This window comes from Sphaerodactylus townsendi, linkage group LG10 (genome assembly GCF_021028975.2).
Source record: "Sphaerodactylus townsendi isolate TG3544 linkage group LG10, MPM_Stown_v2.3, whole genome shotgun sequence".
Lineage (NCBI taxonomy): Eukaryota > Metazoa > Chordata > Lepidosauria > Squamata > Sphaerodactylidae > Sphaerodactylus > Sphaerodactylus townsendi.
This window is the reverse complement of record NC_059434.1, coordinates 12,905,717-12,925,768: the sequence shown is the minus strand read 5'-3', so window position 1 is coordinate 12,925,768 and position 20,052 is coordinate 12,905,717. Positions and strand designations below refer to the sequence as shown.

At 45.2% G+C, this 20,052-nt stretch overlaps 1 protein-coding gene across 2 annotated transcripts in view; it reads left to right on the top strand.

Annotated features, from left to right (window-relative positions):
* LG10H4orf19 (linkage group 10 C4orf19 homolog) overlaps positions 1–16,616 on the top strand; it is a 64,665-nt gene extending 48,049 nt beyond the window's left edge. The window contains exons 1-4 of one of the 2 annotated variants that reach the window (XM_048508681.1): positions 1,264–1,275; positions 9,355–9,412; positions 14,421–14,474; positions 14,656–16,616. In XM_048508681.1, coding sequence (XP_048364638.1) covers positions 14,443–14,474; positions 14,656–15,562 — 939 coding nt within the window. In that variant the 5' untranslated portion in view covers positions 1,264–1,275; positions 9,355–9,412; positions 14,421–14,442 and the 3' untranslated portion in view covers positions 15,563–16,616. Of the gene's footprint in view, positions 1–1,263; positions 1,276–9,354; positions 9,413–14,420; positions 14,475–14,655 lie in introns of those variants that run through there. The other variant, XM_048508680.1, reaches the window with a different exon arrangement.
* Positions 16,617–20,052: the final 3,436 nt, after the last annotated feature.

Below are 20,052 nucleotides of genomic sequence, written 5' to 3'. Positions count from 1 at the left end.
TCCAACACACGCCAGCTAGGTGATTTTGGGCTACTGATCTCAGTTCTTCTGAGCTCTCTAAGCCCCACCTACCTCACAAGGTGTTTGTTGTGGGGGGGAGGAGATTGTCAGCCCCTGTGAGTCTCCTTACAGAAGAGAAAGGAGGGATATAAATCCAACTCTTCTTCTTAACTGAATTTAGGAGTTGTGGCTGAGGTAGTCATTCTCTTCCCATCCTCTGAATAACAGAAGCCCCAGTAATATATGTAGTGACATCATGGTGCATAGAGCTTTGTTGATACTGTCTCTCCATATCTACAAATGATGATGGCAGAGTGTCCATCTTTATGGGACCGTTTTATTCACCTTGACCTGGTGCTCATGATCCAAGTGGTATGGGGAAAAACTATTTGTCCTTTCAATATTATTTCCCTGTTATTTTTAAAGAGAACCCCCTGTGAATAAAACACCATGACATTTCTACCCCTATGTTTTGGAAGGCTTGCATTGCTGAGTGTTCTTCCATTTCCTCGGCCGTTCTTGGCCACCTTTAATTTCTTCTGACGGTTTGACCACATTTGCATTGAGTGCCAACGAAACAAATCCAATCTATTTACGAACTGGGCCATGGAGTGCAGATGAATGGATCTGCAAAATGGAGCTAAGGACAGATGGGAAGATCTCTGCTAATCTAGTGTGACCAGACGTCCCTCTTTTGGCAGGACAGTCCCACTTTTAAGCAATTTGTCCCGCGTCCCACGAGGTTTTTTAAATCTCCCAATTTTTGGAAGGCTGCCGCACTGCCTTCTGGGGCACTCCCATTTCCCACCCTGTCACAGGGTGGGAAACTGGGGGTCGCCCCAAAAGGCAGTGCGCTGCTGCGGGCGGGCGCGTCCCACTTTAAAAAGGTGAAAATCTGGTCACCTTATGCTAACCTGAAGCATGTTCTAACTTGGCAGAAAAATCTGAAATCTAAAAAAGAAAAAGAGAAAAAAAAGAAGAAATACCTGTAGCATTAAGAAAATAATGCCCCTGGGCTCACAGTCGTCGTTTTGGAAGCTACCAGGGCAACCATAACAATATGGTGAGCTGTCCCAAGCCTCTATAAAGCAAAGCCATGGAGAGAAGCAGGGGTGAACTTGAAGGCCAGAACAGCTCTGGAAAGGATCATGTCCCCACATGGAGGAGGACTCACAGTGGACAGCCCTGGCAGAGTCCACTCGATACTCATATCACTCAGCCTGGCTCTGGTAGCCCCTGCTCTGGGCCTGACTTTTCCCAGAGAGAGGCTGCCAGGTGGAGGAACAGAAAACTGGAGACGGGAGCAGATAAAGGTGGGTTGGCTGGTAGGTGAGCAGAAGAGAAGGAAATAGAAAAGGGGGGAATCTATGAAGACTCATGGCTGCAAGGGAAGGGAAAGAGGAAATAGTGGAAGAAAAACAAAGGAAGTGAAGGGACAGCCCCCCTGCCGGTCCATGCCAGTCCCTCGACTTGTTCCTATGTCCTTTGTTAAGAAGTATGTCGGCACGGTTCTTTTTCTGCATCAAACTTCCTCAATTTCAGCCACTTTCTCATCCAATTGCAAGTACCGTGCTTTTCTTCTCCCCCCCCCCTTTTTTTTTTTACACAGCATAGAAACAAAAGTACTGTCCTAGTTAGTTTATGCTTTTGCAGCTCTGATAATCCCTTTGTCCATTCTTAGGCACAAATCCTAGCATTTCTAGCCAATATCAAATGAGCAGCCTGAAATAAAAGATATGACATACGACATTTCAAATCAGCAGGCTTCTTGCTGGAGATTTCCTATTTGTAAAGAAAGATTCACAAAGGCTCAAAATGATCTCTTCTACTCAGTATAAAATTTGTGATGGGAGAGGCAGTCTATAAATTTGTGTTAAAAAAAAGCCCAACCCCTATATCAGTGGTGGCGAACCTATGGCATGGGTGCCAGAGGTGGCACTTTGAGCCCTCTCTGTGGGCACGTGCAAACAGAGCCCCCCCCCCCTAAGCTGGCCTGGGCCACTGGGCTTGATTATTAGCATTAAACCTGAGACCTAGTTTTGGGGAAGCAGTGTAGGTAACCCTGTTAAGCGCTGTTAAACCCCACTGATTTTTATGCGAAGAACTAAAGCGCGATCCTTTACCTGGGAGTAAGCTCGGTTGCTGGGCTTGCTTCTGAGTAAACCCTCCTAGGGTCGTGATTCACCTGTTGGAAGAGTTGCATGGTTGCTTCAAAGCAAAGCCACCCACTACCACCAAGCTTACTCCCGAGTAACGCACGCCTCGGAGCCAACCGTTTTTTCTAAACTAAAACCTCAGTATTCAGGTTAAATTGCCATGTTGGCACTTTGCGATAAATAAGTGGGTTTTGGGTTGCAATTTAGGCACTCGGTCTCGAAAAGGTTCGCCATCACTGCCCTATATAGTGTACCGTATATACTCTTGTATAAGCCGACCCGTGTATAAGCCGAGGAACCTATTTTACTGCCCAAACCTGGGAAAACTTATTGACTCCGGTATAAGCCGAGGGTGGGAAGCCGGGAGGCAGAGGGAGCTCCTTATTTGGGCAGTGACATCATTTTGGCTTCTAGCAGCATAATTACCAGATAAAGCTTTTCTTAGACTGTACTTTATCAGGTTGCGAAGGAGTGTGAGGTGTTTCCCTTGTCAAAATTATGTGTTCTGTATTTATGTGTGCAAAGAGATTGAGGGAATATTCAAATATTATACATAAATAAAATAATACAAAAGTGTCATTATTCATGAGGGCACATTATTTATTCTATCATTTAAAAGAACTGCTAATTATGGATGCTGATTATATACATATATATGTTAAGAAAATGTATATAATACATGGGTGTATCACTTGTACTTTTTCACTTATTTTAATAAATGTGAATCCAGCTCTGCTTTTAGAGCCAGCATGGTGTAGTGGTTAAGAGCAGGTGCACTCTAATATGGAGAGCCAGGTTTGCCTCCCCACTCCTCTATATGAGCGTCAGACTTATCTGGTGAACTGGATTTATTTCTCCACTCCTATACATGGAGGCTGCTGGGTGACCTTGGGCTAGTCACAGTTCTCTCAGAACTCTCTCAGCCCCACCTACCTCACAAAGTGTCTGTTGTGGGGAGAGGAAGGGAAAGGAGTTTGTAAGCTGCCTTGAGTCTCTTTACAGGAGAGAAAGGTGTGTGTGGGGGGGTATAAATTCAAATTCTTCTTTATTAGTCACTTATTCATATATACACACACTCACATCTCCTATAAGGTTTGTGCGTATTCTCACTAACCTCCATACGTTTTCTCAAGCACCTGCTCATTCACTAACTTAAACCAGAGCTCATTGCATAAAAACAACAGCTTCCTTCCTGAAGCTAGGTGTTGAACTGGTCTCCAAGGGAATGCTATTCAATAAAACAAGCTGAGTTGTATAAATAGTGCACTCAGCCCTTCACTACCCTGAAGGGGGGAGAGTCACCAATCAGACACTAATGTTCAGTTTGCAAATGGCAGCCCTGTCCGCTAGCACCCCACCACTGGGCCTCAAGGGCCATGTCGTGTCAACTTGAGGTAGCTGAGGTAGAAGTTATTCGTATAGACAGATAGTCCTGATTCTTTAACCAAGCTGCCATGCCAATCTGCTCACATCAGTGTATTTTAAGGCTTCCATCTGATCTCAAAGCCTTTTAAAAAGAAGCAAGCGAGGGAAATGTTATCTGAGGTACATCCTGAAAATCAAATTCTTATTTAAATACTGGTGAGATTTCAGCCTGGTTTGTATCCGTTCTCGTCCTGTCACAAACACCATGGTAGCGTCTGAGAAGGACACAAGGTTTTATTCAGATGGGGCTCTGTTTATGAGAACCATCAGCTCTGTGTGGGTTGTGGGGGTTCCTAATTAGGGAATATGCAATTTTAATAAAATCACATAAAAAAACCCTGAAGGATATGTGGTATGTAAACCTCCCTAGCAAATGTTGTCAATTATATGTATTTGTCAAAGGCTTTCACGGCCGGAATCACTGGGGTGCTGTGTGGTTTCCGGGCTGTATGGCCGTGTTCTAGCAGCATTCTCTCCTGATGTTTCGCCTGCTTCTGTGGCTGGCATCTTCAGAGGATCTGAATAGACCAAACACATTTAAGGGGGAGCTTTCATAAGTGGTCAATACATCCACAAGTCAGTGTGCATATAAGAATGCATACAAGAATATATGGAAGCACATACCATTTTTCTCATCAGAAACATTGAATATAGCATATCTCAGTGGTGGCGAACCTATGGCACGGGTGCCAGAGGTGGCACTCAGAGCCCTCTCTGTGGGCACGCGCACACAGAGTTTTTCATGTGGGTGGGTTTGCTTCTGAGTAAACCCTCCTAGGGTCGTGATTCACCCATTCGAAGCGTTGCACGGTTGCTTTAAAGCAAAGCCACTGACTACCACCAAGCTTACTCCCAAGTAACGTGTGTCTCGGAGCCAACCGTTTTTCCTAAAGTAAAACCTCAGTATTCAGGTTAAATTGCTGAGTTGGCACTTTGCGAGAAATAAGTGGGTTTTGGGTTGCAGTTTGGGCACTCGGTCTCGAAAAGGTTCGCCATCACTGGCATATCTGCTTCGTGCTTTTTGATGTGATTTTATTCAAAGTGTATATTTCCCTAATCAGTTTTTTTACCCTTTGCTGGAAACTTTTGGTTACTGCATCAGTTGTTTAGGGTTGGTTTTTTTTTTTCATTTTTGTCTTCAGTCAATTTGTGAGAGTAACTTATGCTCAGAAGGTTTCACTTTCATTTGTACTGCTTGCCCTGCCCTTCTTACACTTAGTTCCTTGTGCAGATCTATTCCACTCCAAACAATCTTCTGCTTACTGAATATCTTGAAACTTAGTACTTAAGAGAAAAGGGTTTGATTCTGTGTACATAGATTTAAAAAGGAGCAATGGGATTAAAGTCTTTTTCCTCAACTCTGCGGGTTTTTTACAATGTTTTGCTTTGTAGAAGAGGCACGTTGTAACGGAGACGCTTACGTTCCTGGCAAGGGAGAGATATTATCCCACCACTAGCCACCAATTGTAACGTGACGAGTGGCCTACAATCAAAGTTCCCACTAAATTGACCAGTGGGGTTTCCTTTGCCACCCAAAATATCCCAGGCTAGTGTTCAGGGATCTTCTTTTTACTCTGCTGCCACCATTAAAGAGAAGGAACTAGGAATCCCAAAAAAACTGCCGCTGGCTGCCAGATAAATTGGCTGGGATTCTAGTCTCTCAGACAGGCACTCTTCAACCTCTCACACACACTGAAGCACAGGCTTTTTTGTACGAGAGTAACTTGAACTTCTTGAATTGGGAATTTATTTGAAAACCAAAAGAAGGGCTTTGTAGGCTGACTTCGCGGCGACAGAATTGTCACATCTTTATGACTCTTTAATAGGGTTACCAGCTAATGGTTGACACCCAGCAGGAGTTGAGGGGGCTGGGGGGGGGCACTGGAGTTTGGTGTAATGTGATGTCAGTTCCAGAGGAAAGCGGAAGTGATGTCATGGATCTCTGAAGCCATTTCTGCACAGCCAATTACAGCGTGGTGCCATCAGTGTTATTGGGAATGCTGCAGCAACGGAGCGTTCTCATGGGCGGGCGCTCCGTAGACAGGTAGCACATTAGCTGAACCCCGGCACTTCGCACGGCTGTGCTTTGCAAATGGCATTCTTTTTTCCCCAGAGTAGACATCACGGGCATTCGGCACCAGGATTGGCCAGTGTGGGCCACCAGTGTTTGGGGCAGGCTCTGCGGCACCAATTCCTGGCGGGCGCTTTGCACGACACAGACTGCAGAGCGCTGTTGTTGAAAAGACACGCTCGGTGAGCGACTTTCGAATAAACTGTTGTGGGCCCACTGGAGTGTTGCCACATCACTGCAGCGTAGTTTCTGCAGCGATGGCCATGCGAACTTCCCGCCTATGACACTGTTTTTACCATCCTTTTACCAGCTTTTTTTTTGGCCCATGTGGAAATGGTCTGACAATCACTGGAAGCTCCACAGTAATATTACGGAGTTTCTCACAATTTCTAGGGCAACATAACCTCACACCTGAGTTCTTCCGAATAGTGGCATATCATCATTCATTTTGCCTGTGTCCTTTTTTTTTCTTTCTCGCTGCCTGAAGCAGCAGCAGCACAAAGGGCAAGTTGCTAGTGGGAGATCTTCCACTGTAGCCGGAGTCCTGGCAAACTTGCTGTTTACAGGAAAATGGCATTGATTCAGAAACAAATTATGCGCATTTTAAAAGAGCAGCTGATTCACACGGACTCTTTCTCCATCAAATAGCTGGGAGACCAGGTGTTCTGCCCTGGTTGCTATATTGCTCCCAGCGTCTGCATTCCACACCATTTGAATTCATCACCAACTAGAATTTCTTGTTTGTCCTTGTATCGATTGAGTCCTCCTAGATTAATTGGTTGTTCCTGTTTAAACTAGGTCTTGCCAAAGATAGATATTGCCTGTTCACCTCATCCATCGTATTGATCGCTTCCTTTCGTATTTCCTCAGCAGTGAAGCAGTTGATTGTCTGCATTCGTAAACTGCTGTTCAAATTAATAAAACTGAAGTTGTGATGTACAAGAAACTGTAGGACTGAATGTAATTTTCCATACATGTTGGAATCCGGCATCCTGGGATGGCTCCCACACTTCTGTGTAGTTCCAGAGTATAGGGCAAAGGTCCTGGTGACCCAAACAGCCCAATCTGTTCTCTAAATACAAACAGCATACAAATGAATTAGCTGCCGACATCCTGAATCAAAAGTGTACGGCAACTGTAAACTGGCGACATCAACCACTAGGAATGCTACCCAGACAGTTTGTATCCAAACTGGTTCTGTTTTGCGTGATCCAGTCATGTCTTGAAGAACACATCCTTGCAGAATGCAATCTTGCAACAGTTTTTGTAGCCATCCCAGACTAGATGGACCACATGCCAACGTCTCGCGCAATCACTTAAACTGAAAGTATAAAAGCCTATGGCGGCAGCTGCTGCCGAAGCGATGTTTGCACAGCCAATCAAATCTCCAAGAAGCCTTGCTGGGCAAAAGGCTTGTCTAGTCCCACCTACTTCCCAAAAACAAGTGGTGGGTACCACGTTGGTGGGCTGTGTTGGCCCACACCTTTCCACCCACCACTAATCATCCACGGCCACCTTTCTTTTTGGTCCTCTGAGAACTGGCCTTTGGCTTCCTTTCATTGCTCACCATCTTCTGTAGCTGAAGAACTGTGCTGTGACAAGCAAGATAATGCAATTGCTACTATACAATGATAGGACTGACTGCGGCACATTTGAATTCAAAACTGTACTGAATGCTAGGTTTGTTGTATAGCCTGGAGACACCATTGGGTCTGCATCAACTAGGAAGGAGGGGTCTTCTCTGATCACCCAAAAAGGCTATGGTGGGGATCATAGGACTTTCATGAAAAAATTTTTAAAGTGGGATGAGGACTGCAGGAAAAAGAATTATGCGAGACTAAGGCCCCTTCCACACATGTAGAATAATGCACTTTCAATTCACTTTCAATCCACTTTGCAGCTGGATTTTACTGTGCAAAATAGCAAAATCCACTTGCAAACAATTGTGAAAGTAGCCTGAGAGAAACCCTGGCTGGATCCAAGCCATTATCTTTCCACTTAAATTTAGAAGGTAATTGTTCATGAATTACCAAAAATGTCTGAGGCCAGCACAGTTCTTCAACAGTAAAAATCCTGGAAGCCGCCAGATTCCATCTTGGGATGATTCCCCACTTGATGATATTCGTCATGCCTCCCCTCTCACTTGCCCCCTCCCACCTACTGCTGGCGGGCAGTTTTTTACTGGCCGTAGTTCCATTGTTATAATATTAGGGCATTATAGCGATGTATTCAGAGGTGGGATCCAGCAGGTTCTCACAGGTTCCCGAGAGTAGGTTACTAATTGTTTGTGTGTGCCGAGAGGGGGTTACTAATTGGTGATTTTGCCACGTGATTTTTGCCTTAGTTATGCCCCTCCTCTCAGCAGTAGCGCGCAGAACTTGAAGCAGTCTAGCAGGAGGTGCACCAGCGTGTGGCAGCCTGTGCCTGTGTGCATTCGTTTCCCGCCCAAGGACCGGCGCAGCGGCTGCATCCTTGCCACAGCCCCCCCACAGGAATGCCCCGCCCCCGGAATGCCCAACCATGCCCCTATGCGTTAGCCACGCCAAGCCCCATTGGCCCTACACCACAGTTTGAATCCCACCACCATGGGAACCTGTTACTAAAATTTTTGGATCCCACCACTGGATGTATTTATGACTGAGCTTTAAAAGTGACCAAAAGCCTGTGTGTGGTAGGGTGGGGGATGGCAAACACAAGGGAAGGGGCGATAGATGTCTGAGAGGAGGCACAAGAATCTATGCTTTCCTGTCCACACTGTAATCAAAGAGCTGGATTTGAGTCCCGGAGCACTGTAGAAAGTAATGAGGTATAAACCATTGAGATTCAAAGTTCCTTCTTGTCAATTACTTTGTCAGAAAGCTTTGACTCTTAAAAGTTTTTCCCCAAAAAACCTTGTGGGTCTCTAAGGAGGTGTGTGTGTGTCTCTGCGAGCACGTCAAATCACAGCTGACCTCAGGCGACCCTGTAGGGTTTTCTAGACAAGAGATGTTCAGGGGAGGTTTGCCATTGCCTGCCTCTGCGTGGGCTGAGAGAGTTCTGAGAGAACTGTGAGTGACCCGAGATCACCCAGCAGGCTTCATGTGGAAGAGTGGGGAATTGAACCTAGTTCTCCAGATTAGAGTTCGCTGTGCTTGGCCACTGCGCCACGCTGGCTCCCACTGTGCCACGCTACTGGACTTAAATCTAACTCTTCTACTCAGTGGTGGGATCCAAAATTTTTAGTAACAGGTTCCCATGGTGGTGGGATTCAAACTGCGGCGTAGCGCCAATTGGGCTGGGTGGGGCACGGCGGGGGTGTGGCCGGGCATTCCGGGGGTGGGGCATTCCTGGGCGGGCTGTGGCAAGGACGCAGCCGCTGCGTCAGTCCTTGGGCAGGAAACAAATGCACGCAGGCGCAGGCTGCCACGCACGCTGGTGCACCTCCTGCTAGACTGCTTCAAGTTCTGCGCGCTACTGCTGAGAGGAGGGGCATAACTAAGGCAAAAATCACGTGGCAAAATCACCAATTAGTAACCCCCTCTCGGCACACACAAATAATTAGTAACCTACTCTCGGGAACCTGTGAGAACCTGCTGGATCCCACCTCTGGTTCAAGTGCCTCAAATGACACACCAGCATACTCCGGCCCACAATTTAGGAGTCTGTATAACCCAGCTGTTGTTATCTCACCCTCCTTACCTAATTGAAACATTGTCTTTTCAGATGCTACTTTGCAGCCGGATGTTAAGATCATGGTCTTCCAGCTACCTCTGATTGATTGGTAAGTAAGTTGTCCAACTGTGAATTTTACTGTGAATACCTACAGGAAGAGAAAGTATTCGTTGCATGCAGTTTCACCTTTGTGTAGGACTGGATTAAGCTGTAGTATATGTTGTAAAGCGGCCCTACATTTTTTAAAATGTACATAAATATTAAAACGTGAGTTATTTACTTGCATGATAACACAATTCAATTTTTTCATTTGCTATACAACAGGATAATAATACAACCATCTTACACATCTTGTGATCCCTCTCACACATCACACCACACTTTTAGATTACACTCATCAGTCCAAACATATGCTTAACTAATGCGGTGAAGTTACATTTGAACAAAATTATTTATTCATGTCATGTTATTAATGATGTGATGTCAGTAATGAGGACATAGTTGAGTTTACACAACCACACTCGCAACTCACAAAGTAATAGACTCTCACTGATATCTGACCACGTCCAGCCTAGCTCTGGAGTCACACATTCCTTGTCACAGGCACACCACGGTGATATAGCAGTATAACAGTATACACTAAACCAGTACATGCTACAGCAGCTTGGGAGTGTGGAAGAAGAAAGCACAAAGGGCACCACATCTGTGCACATGACACAGCCAGGAGCCAACCCACACCTGCACCTATGCAGAACCCACAGCTCGTACCATGCAGCATGTAGCTCCCCCAACATGTAAACAGCAGCATTGCCAGATCGTGATAATACAATGAAATGCCAAGTTCAGCAGACAGCTTGCAAACATTTAGTCCAGGGCTTTCAAAAATGTGATACCCGTAGCATATGCTACTTTCACCCCAGGTTAATCCAGAACTGACTGCATGGGTCTATTGCATAGGTGTCAAACTCACGGCCCTCCAGATGTTATGGACTACAGCTCCCATCACCCCTGCCAGCATGATGCTGGCAGGAGATGATGGGAACTGTAGTCCATAACATCTGGAGGGCCACGAGTTTGACACCTATGGTCTATTGGATGTTTCCCTAAAATCACTGGTTCTGTTCCCTCAAATAGCAGTTCAACCTGACTACTTCTTCAGAAGGCACCTTCCTTAGACTTAACTTCTGGGGCTGTCCTCAGATTCCCCAAGGTTTGGGGGGCAGGGGGTCAAGAGCATTTGAGAACAAAACTCAGACACACACTCCAGAACTGGAGTGAACATTAGCAAACTTAAAGAACAATACATCCCCTGTCAAGGCCAGAACTAATAAGCGAGCAGAGCTAGGAACTCAAATACACTTAAAAAACCTCTCTGTGGGAAACGGTAGCCATTTCTCATTAGACCTACAGGCAGAAAACACTTCTCAGAAAGAAAGAATGACTGTTAAATCAGTTTCTCTCTCTAGTGTAAGTACGACCATGGTTTATTCAGACTTTGTCAGAAACTGCACCCCGGCCAGCTATAAACCATCCAAGCCTGGACTAAAAGATTGAACTTGAGTTTGTGAAAAGAAGTAGAGTTCAGTAAGAAAAAGAGTTTAATAAGAAAAAGATTGTAACCGGAGGGCCCTTTGCCTAGTTCAGTCCCCGAAGGAAAGACAGACGATGCCGCACCGTGGCTTTCAACTTCATGGAACAAAGAAACAGCCGGTCGGGCCCCACAGCTTCATGAAATCATTAACTTGTATGCAAACATACAGTTCCTCAGCAGTTCAGGTATTCTGTTTATGAAGAGTTCGGCCTTCCTCCCCACCCCAAACCTGCTTTGTCTTGAAACTCTAACTGGATTGTATATTCAAAACATTCTCAGTAAGATTTGAAGCTTTTCCCAGGTTTGCCAGAAGCCTAGAAGCCCATACCAACCTTCCATTTTGATGTTCCCTTTCAGACAACCTCCCCCGTCTAAATGGCGGATAACAATACAAGCTGCCAGTAGTTGTGGCATCTAGTTTAATTCTATTCTTTGTATGTTAAGAAGAAGAAGAGTTTGGATTTATATCCCCCCTTTCTCTCCTGCAGGAGACTCAAAGGGGCTGACAATCTCCTTGCCCTTCCCCCCTCACAACAAACACCCTGTGAGGTCGGTGGGGCTGAGAGAGCTCCGAGAAGCTGTGACTAGCCCAAGGTCACCCAGCTGGCGTGTGTGGGAGTGCACAGGCTAATCTGAATTCCCCAGATAAGCCTCCACAGCTCAGGCGGCAGAGCTGGGAATCAAACCCGGTTCCTGCAGATTAGATACACGAGCTCTTAACCTCCTACGCCACTGCTGCTCTTTAACCAGCTTGTTGCGATTTTGAACCATTATTCTTCTGTACTTGTAGTGGAGAAAATACCACGTTTTAACCCATTGCCTTAACCTTCCCATAATCATTGAATTAAACTACTGCACCTGTACAGTTCTTTTAACAAACCAAATTATGTCTTCAAACTGTTCCTGTGCCATGAAGAGGAGGTCATGGCTCAGTGTGGTAAGCCACAGTACTGCAGCCAAAGCTCTGCTCACAACCTGAGTTCGATCCTGACGGAAGTCGGTTTCAAGTAGTCGGCTCAAGGCTGACTCAGCCTTCCGTGCCGTTGTCTTCAGAGCAACTAATATCTATAGTCTGGAGATCAGTTACTGTTCTGGGAGAACTTCAAGCCACAGCCAAAGGTTTGCAACCCCAGCCTAATCCCATAATCACAAGTTTAGTCTTCTAATGGGCATTCAATTAACCAGAACCAACTTGTCGCATTGATTTCAATAGAACTGAAACTCAACCTGATTTGACTGTTATTACTAAGTCAGGGCCTGTGGTACTTTGCCCCCTCCTGGAGACTTGTTTAAATCAGGTTGCTATTTGTGCACAGCAGCCACACAGGTTCAGTTAGCATACTGTCGGTTAGTTAGCACGCTGTGGGTAGCAGCCCAGTTTTGCCAAAATGTTGCATGAGTGAGTTTTCTTTACTAGCCAGTGTTGCACTTAAATCAGGCTGAATGCTGATCCAGACTGCATGGTAATGATAATGGGGGGACCCTTCCATACAAATCACCTAAAACATTCGTAAAACGCTTTTAATTCCCCCATACCACGTTTGTCCCCACTACCCCTCGAAACGATTCATTGCTGCCATTAGGTGTTTTTTCACCTTTTAAAAAGTTATTTGTTGAATGGATGCTTCAGTGCTTCTTGCTGCGATACTCTTTAGCTTGTATAATCAATGCTTTGAAGATTTTACACACACACCTCAAATTTAAAAAACAAGGAGGAGGAGGAGGAGGAGGAGGAGGAGGAGGAGGAGGAGGAGGAGGAAGAGTTGGATTTATATCTCCCTTTTCTCTCCTGTAAGGAGACTCAAAGGGGCTAACAAACTCCTTTCCCTTGCGCCCTCACAACAAACACCCTGTGAGGTAGGTGGGACTGAGAGAGCTCAGAAGAACTGTGACTAGCCCAAGGTCACCCAGCTGATGTGTATTGGAGTGTGCAGAAATGATGAAAATAAAGAGACAAGGGGGAATGGAGTGAGCTCAGCGATGTGATAAAGTGGCAGCAAGGAGAAAGTTCAGGGATGGCACAGAGGCATGAAAAATGTAGTAAGTATAACAGTGATTCCCAACCAGGGGTCCGTGGTACCCTGGGGTGCCATGAGCACATCCCAGGGGTACCATGACAATGCTACCGCCTGTCCCCCCCACACCAGAATCAAATGGATTTTGAAGGTGGGGGTTGGAAGTCTCATGGGCTCCCTTTAAACAACTTTGAAAAACAGCATTATTTGCCTAAATTTGGTGTGGATTGGGGGAGTAGATTTAAAGGGAGCTCTCCCTTTAAATCCCCCAATCCATGCTGAATTTAGGCAAATAAACAATGAGGCTGTCAATGCTGCTTTCCCTCCCCTCCCCTCCCCCTGCTTGCCATTCCCCCCACCTACAGAAAAAAAAAACCTTAAAAATTCAAAAAAAATCAAACGAACCTCAAGGGTACCCTGAGATAGGAAGAGTGAGGTCAAGGGTACCGCGGCGTCAAAAACGTTGGGAAACACTGAAGTAGAATGTAAGGATCTGGGCCAAATGTAACCTGAACGTAATCTTTGACATCTGTAACCAGCCTGACTCGTGTAACCAGCGTGATATATGTAACCAGCTTGATATATGTAACTACTGCCATCTATGCATTCTTTCCTTGACCTACGTTTTATGGCTTTGCTACACTTGTTAGATAAGTAGGCCTCCCCTGGCATGGCTGACCCTCGGGAAAGAATTGTTGTTGTTATCTTGTCACAGACGGACAGCCAGGTGGCTCTGGTGTTATCACTGCTGACCTTGGTGCCGGGTACAATTGTAGTCTAGGCACCAGATGCTTGCTCTGGGAAATTGGGAGGGGGATCTAAGGGAATATATGGCGCTACCTTTGCCAGTTCAAATAGAACTGGCTTTCTCTCAATCTAAGAACATAAGAACTAGCCTGCTGGATCAGACCAGAGTCCATCTAGTCCAGCACTCTGCTCCTTGCAGTGGCCCACCAGGTGCCTTTGGGATCTACCTCTTCAATGATCTACCTCTTCAATGAACGCTGCTGCATATACTGCCAAAGTCTGTTTACTGAGTAAAGATCCAGGGATCTGACATAGAACACACAGCAAGTGAAACGTTTTGAAAATATTTCAAACCAAAAAAATAGTTTTAAAAGAGGATTAATTTAAAATGTTTTAAGGCTGGAAATAAAATGTTTTCAGGGTGTTAGTAGGGAAATACAATGCGGAACTCCATGAAGGAAATATTTTATTTCCTGGCTCAAAATGTTTTGAAAGGTTTATGCAGAAAGGGCTGGAGGCAGATTTGTATTGCGAGGAGGAGCGCTTGTGAAATGAATTTGGTCCGGATTGAAATGTCAGCAGAAGGATAACGCAAACAAGCAAAAGTAGTCATTTGGGCCCTTCTGTTTCAGCACATAGTAGCCATAAGATTCCTACCCCAACAAAATATGGAAACAGGCACTGCCTATTAGTTTTGTGACTTTTTATATCATGCATAAAATGACCCACTGATTATTTCCTTTTCACGTTTTCTGTCTTTTCAGGTGTTAACAAAGAAGAATCCAGATGGGGTGCAGGTGCTGTAAAATGATACAAAGGTACAGGCAGAATCAATATTGCCAGAAAAAATGTTAAAGGTTTATAACAATCAATCCTGTCTTTTTAAATATTAGATAATAAATGTTGATGATGATTCTGAGCTTGTAATGAGTGGGGGGGGGCGCCGCGGTGAGGCATACAGGTAAAAAAAATAACAGGATAATCTCTTGTTTTCTCTAGCTACATCTTTGAGCCCCAAGAAGTTCCCATGTCAGGATACATTAATGAAATCAACAACTGCAAATCTGACAGTCCAGATGGAGGGAAATTCAAACGCAACCACAATGTCGAAATCCAAGTCCATAAAAATGGACTTCAGAATGCCGAGTCTCAACCATCCGTGAACAGAAATAAATTAAACAACAATAAGGACGCCATTCGGAACAACAGGAATGCAGCTATTCGTGAGGAGGGACTCTCTAACTGCCTTGAAAAGAGCAACGTTAATATCAACGGTGTTCCCTCCCACTCAAATCTCAAATCCAATCACAACACCAACCAAAACAAACACGTCTCCTCAGTTCAGCCGCCCAACTGTTCAGCCAAAAGGCTCTCACAGCCAAAAGAATGCAACAACACAAACCTAGAAGGAGACCATCCAAAGCTACCTTTGGCGGCCACAGAAAGCTGCCAGGACAGGCAGTTGCCAACTACAGTAGAAAATGGCTGCCTTGCTCAAAGTGCCATGCTGGAGGCCCAAAGTGTGTGCTCACCTGAACCAGACTTCTCAAAAAATGCCAGTCAACAGACGGTGGTCGGACATGATAGTCTGTCAAGCAGCCACACACATTCAACTCAAAGCACAGCACCCATAATTTTAAACAAACACGGGGACCCGGCATTGTATGACTCGGGAGATCAAGCCTGCAGAACCGGAACTTTAAATGGGTGTCTTGAGGACAAAATGTTCGGTGATAACCCGTGGCTGAGGCCCAAGTCAGAAGCCTTCCTGGAAGCCAAAGAGGTGGGCTGTGGAGCAGTTAATGGAGAATTTGAAGAAGAGGATGCAGACGTAGCTGAGGCCCTGGCAGCGCTGGAGGCTGCAACGGCAGGAGAAGATTTCGACGAGGTGGAAGAGGAATATTAGATCATAGTGATGTTCTGTCAAGTGGCTTGTCCAGCAGTTGGTTAAAACACTACCCTCCCCGACTCACCTTTGTCGATAACCACTGCAGGCCTTTCCTCAAACACCCTTTCGCTGAGGTAAAAAATGAATAATTAGGAAAGCTAATTTCCAGGGACAGCCACTGCCACCCCAGCACTGCACTTTCTTGCAGACAAGTCTACTGCTTGTACTTCTAAGCACCATTTTTCTACATTCTGAGGTGGTTCTTCCTCTCCAGCCAAGACAAACCCTTCTTTGCTCTCGTACCACCGCTGTTTGTAAAGAATGTATATGCAGCCAAGAATGGTAGCTTATATACTGTTTCCCTACACAGAGAGAACTCAGACTAGAACTCTGTTACTGTAGTCACGTCCTTTGTTTCACTAAAAAGAGAGCAAGCAGAGGACTTCCCTTTTGTAACTGATGACCGAAAGAAACCAGAATGCTGAATCTTTATACTGCCTAGCTTTCAAGCTTCAGGACTGAATCCATATGGCCTTCCAGATCTTTATATACTGTGGGGAAGTCCAGTTTCTCAAAACTAAACGCCAAAATGGCAGTTTTTAGCCAGCAATCAGCCAAAACAGCTGTTTGCAGTGCCTTAGAAAAGCTGTCTCTTGTTGACAGTTTTTCACAGCACTGCATACATTTTTAAAAGCTTTTTGTGTGGTGTGCATGTTTCCTGTTTGTTGCCCTCACTTGCCCTCAGTAGTATCACATAGCCGAATTTGATTAAATCCATAGCGGTATGATGTCACCTTTTCACTGTGTGAACCCTGATGGGATGGAAGAACGAGTGGAAGTAGGTTTGGGTCCATGGGAGCTGCCAGAGTTGGAAGAAACAATTGTGCCTAGCAGGACTGGGAAAGAAATGAATGTTTGAATTATCGAAGGGTTTTGAGGGAAGGGGACACACACCAAATGTGCTAGCTTCACCCCCCAAGCCCTAAAACTGTGCTCCAGTTTTATTTTAATCGAACTTTTTAAAAAATCAAACCACTTTTAAAAGAAACCGTGATGTTTCAGCTATCACCCACTGTATAGAACAGGGATAGGGAACCTGCGGCTCTCCAGATGTTCAGGAACTACAATTCCCATCAGCCTCTGTCAGCATGGCCAATTGGCCATGCTGGTAGGGGCTGATGGGAATTGTAGTTCCTGAACATCTGGAGAGCCGCAGGTTCCCTACCCCTGGTATAGAACAAACTTGAATGCATACAAAAACTTCCATTCCAGCCTGTTCTGCAAAACAAAACACAAGTCCAGCAGCACCTTAGAGACTCACAGAATTTATTACAGGAAAGGTTTTCATGAGCCAGAGTTCCCAGAGATGTCCATGAGGTGTATACGTTCGGTACGTCCAATGAAGCAAGCACTGTTTCAAAACAGCTGGTGCTGGCTTGAGCAAATTCTGCTACTTTCCAAAGAGCCACTGGATTCCTGTTTAATCTTGCTGCTACAGACTAATCAGCTATCCATCTGGTTATGCACTGGCCAGATGTCAGTGATATATATCCTCTTCCTCTGCCCCACCTACCCATATCTTTCATGCTTCCAGTTCTGTACACTTCTGTACAAACGTATCCAGTGATGTTGCGACTCTGCCGGATCTTTGAACTCGTTGCGTGATGCGTCTCACTCATTTGTCCAGAAACCATCACGAGTTGGCTTTTTGTTCTAGCAAGAAGAAAATTGGGCTCTGGGATGGGACAGCGTGAGATCAAGGGTCACGACCTTAAGACCCATTCCAAAAGAGGTTCCTGTTGCTTACAAGTGGTTGTAACAGAGAGAGAGAGTTCACATGTCACACATTTTCTCGTCATTCTGTTCACTTGGTTCTGAATATGTGAACTGTGACTCCCTTGAAAAGCATTATGTTGAAGGTGATCCCATTTAGTTCTGAGTCTTAACTGCTGATTCTCCCCGCCCCCCCCAGTCCTGTTTTAGGAAACATATAGATGTCATTGAGAAATAATAAATTTGTTCTTTTCTACATTCCGGGACTTTTTCTCTTTTCCGGGGGTATAACTTTGAAGCACGCTGCCCTCTCTTGTTCTATTCTGCTCCTTCATCACAACGTTTAATGCTCTTTAATGTGGGGGATTCCCAAACTGTTTCTGAAAGTTGTTTCTGTGTGCATAAAGATGGGTGCTGATGTGTGTGTGGAGAGGTAGCAATGCAAATTAGCTAGACATGTCAGACTCAAGACAAAATTAAAGGATTTCTCTGTTTTGGGACCACAAAGTACTGTTGGAGGTGGAGTCTGACCTCAGAACAATAGAATGAAGAACCTGTACAGTGTGGCTCCCGGAAAACCGAAAACTGCTTGGGTGACTCCATATCTAGCTTGCTTGATATATTATTGGTGAAAAGTATCCAGCTGTATTTCCAAGAGTTTCTGGTACTAGATCCACACCCCAAAATTTAACTCATCCATGACATTTAAGGCATATGATCAGTGGTGGGATCCAAAAATTTTAGTAACAGGTTCCCATGGTGGTGGGATTCAAACTGTGGCGTAGCGCCAATGGGGCTGGGCGGGGCACAATGGGGGCATGGCCAGGCATTCCAGGGCGGGGCATTCCTGGGCGGGGCTGTGGCAAGGACGCAGCCGCTGCACCGGTCCTTGGGCGGGAAACGAATGCACGCAGGCTCAGGCTGCCACGCACGCCGGTGCACCTCCTGCTAGACTGCTTCAAGTTCTGCGCGCTACTGCTGAGAGGAGGGGTGTAACTAAGGCAAAAATCACGTGGCAAAATCACCAATTAGTAACCCCCTCTCGGCACACACAAATAATTAGTAACCTACTCTCGGGAACCTGTGAGAACCTGCTGGATCCCACCTCTGCATATGATCTATCCCACTGGAAATACTTTTGTTCCTCTTGAATTTCAAACATCCACATTTAACCTTCATTCCCTTTATGATTGGATGCCTTTCAGGGAGTGAGAAAGAAATACAACATGCGACCAGATTATAGTCTTAGATTTCCCTTCTAACAAAACATTCCCTTATGGGTTGTTTATTTTTTTAAAAAAAACTGAGAACATCTACCAAAACTCTGCTGAAAGCCAATAATAAAATAATCAGTTTAAATGTGAAGAAATTCTACCTGTTGACTTTTATACTTAAGTCTTGGCCAACGATTACATACGGGTTGCCGGGAAAGCTATCAAACTCTGAGCACATTTAGAAGAAGAAGAAGAGTTTTGGATTTATATCCCCCCCTTTCTCTCCTGTAGGAGACTCAAAGGGGCTTACAATCTCCTTGCCCTTCCCCCCTCACAACAAACACCCTGTGAGGTCGGTGGGGCTGAGAGAGCTCTGAAAAGCTGTGACTAGCCCAAGGTCACCCAGCTGGCGTGTGTGGGAGTGTACAGGCCAATCTGAATTCCTCAGATAAGCCTCCACAACTCAAGCGGCAGAGCTGGGAATCAAACCCGGTTCCTCCAGATCAGAGTGCACCTGCTCTTAGCCACTACGCCACTGCTGCTCCTTTACAGCTTCCCTTGTGAACAAATTAAAATAGGCTGTTACCTGTGGACTGTGCTTTCTCTCTCTCCTCCCCATCAGCACTGTGTGATTTGGTATTCCAAATGTTTGCAGAAGCACTGTGTCCCAGGTAATTATTTATAAATGTAGAACTTGTTTTTTGACCTAAGTCCTCCAAGATATACTCCACATAAAAACCATGATTACAATGTGCAATTAAAAAAAAGTTACAGTATGGTATTAGAAGAGGCAACGTTTAAAACAGCAGCTCCCAATCATCTATGGCTTAAATCATCTATTCCAATATGTTTTTACAATCTTCCTAAAAAGGGCTGATCAGGTAGATCTATTATATTTCCTATAGCACCATCACCTGAAGGGCCTTCTTTATCTTTAACCTAATAGGAGTGTCTAAGAAATGGTCAGGATAACATTTTTCCTCAAGTGATTTATGCAATTTTCCTCAAGTGATTTATGCAATTTTGGGAACCTCACATCCAGTATGGTTTTTTGACTGAGAATGTGAAAAGCTCCTTAGCTCTTCTCATGTAGCATGTGGAGTGATCCATCTGAACTTATAATAAGCGCATGAACTGCAAGTCTTCTCCACTGTAGTAGATTTCAGCCATTCCTTATTTAAATGCATATGCCACCAATTAGACAACCGGGGTGGGCAGGGAAAGGGTATGTTGTATTCTATTACACTAGGTTGGTCTTCTAATAGGTAAGGTGATTGCTAATTTGGGAGCAGCAGTGGCGTAGTGATTAAGAGCACGTGCACTGTAACTTGGAGGAACCAGGTTTGATTCCCCGCTCTGCCACCTGAGCTGTGGAGGCTTATCTGGGGAATTCAGAGTAGCCTGTGCACTCCCACACACGCCAGTTGGGTGACCTTGGACTAGTCACAGCTTCTCGGAGCTCTCTCAGCCCCACTTACCTCACAGGGTGTTTGTTGTGAGGGGGGAAGGGCAAGGAGATTG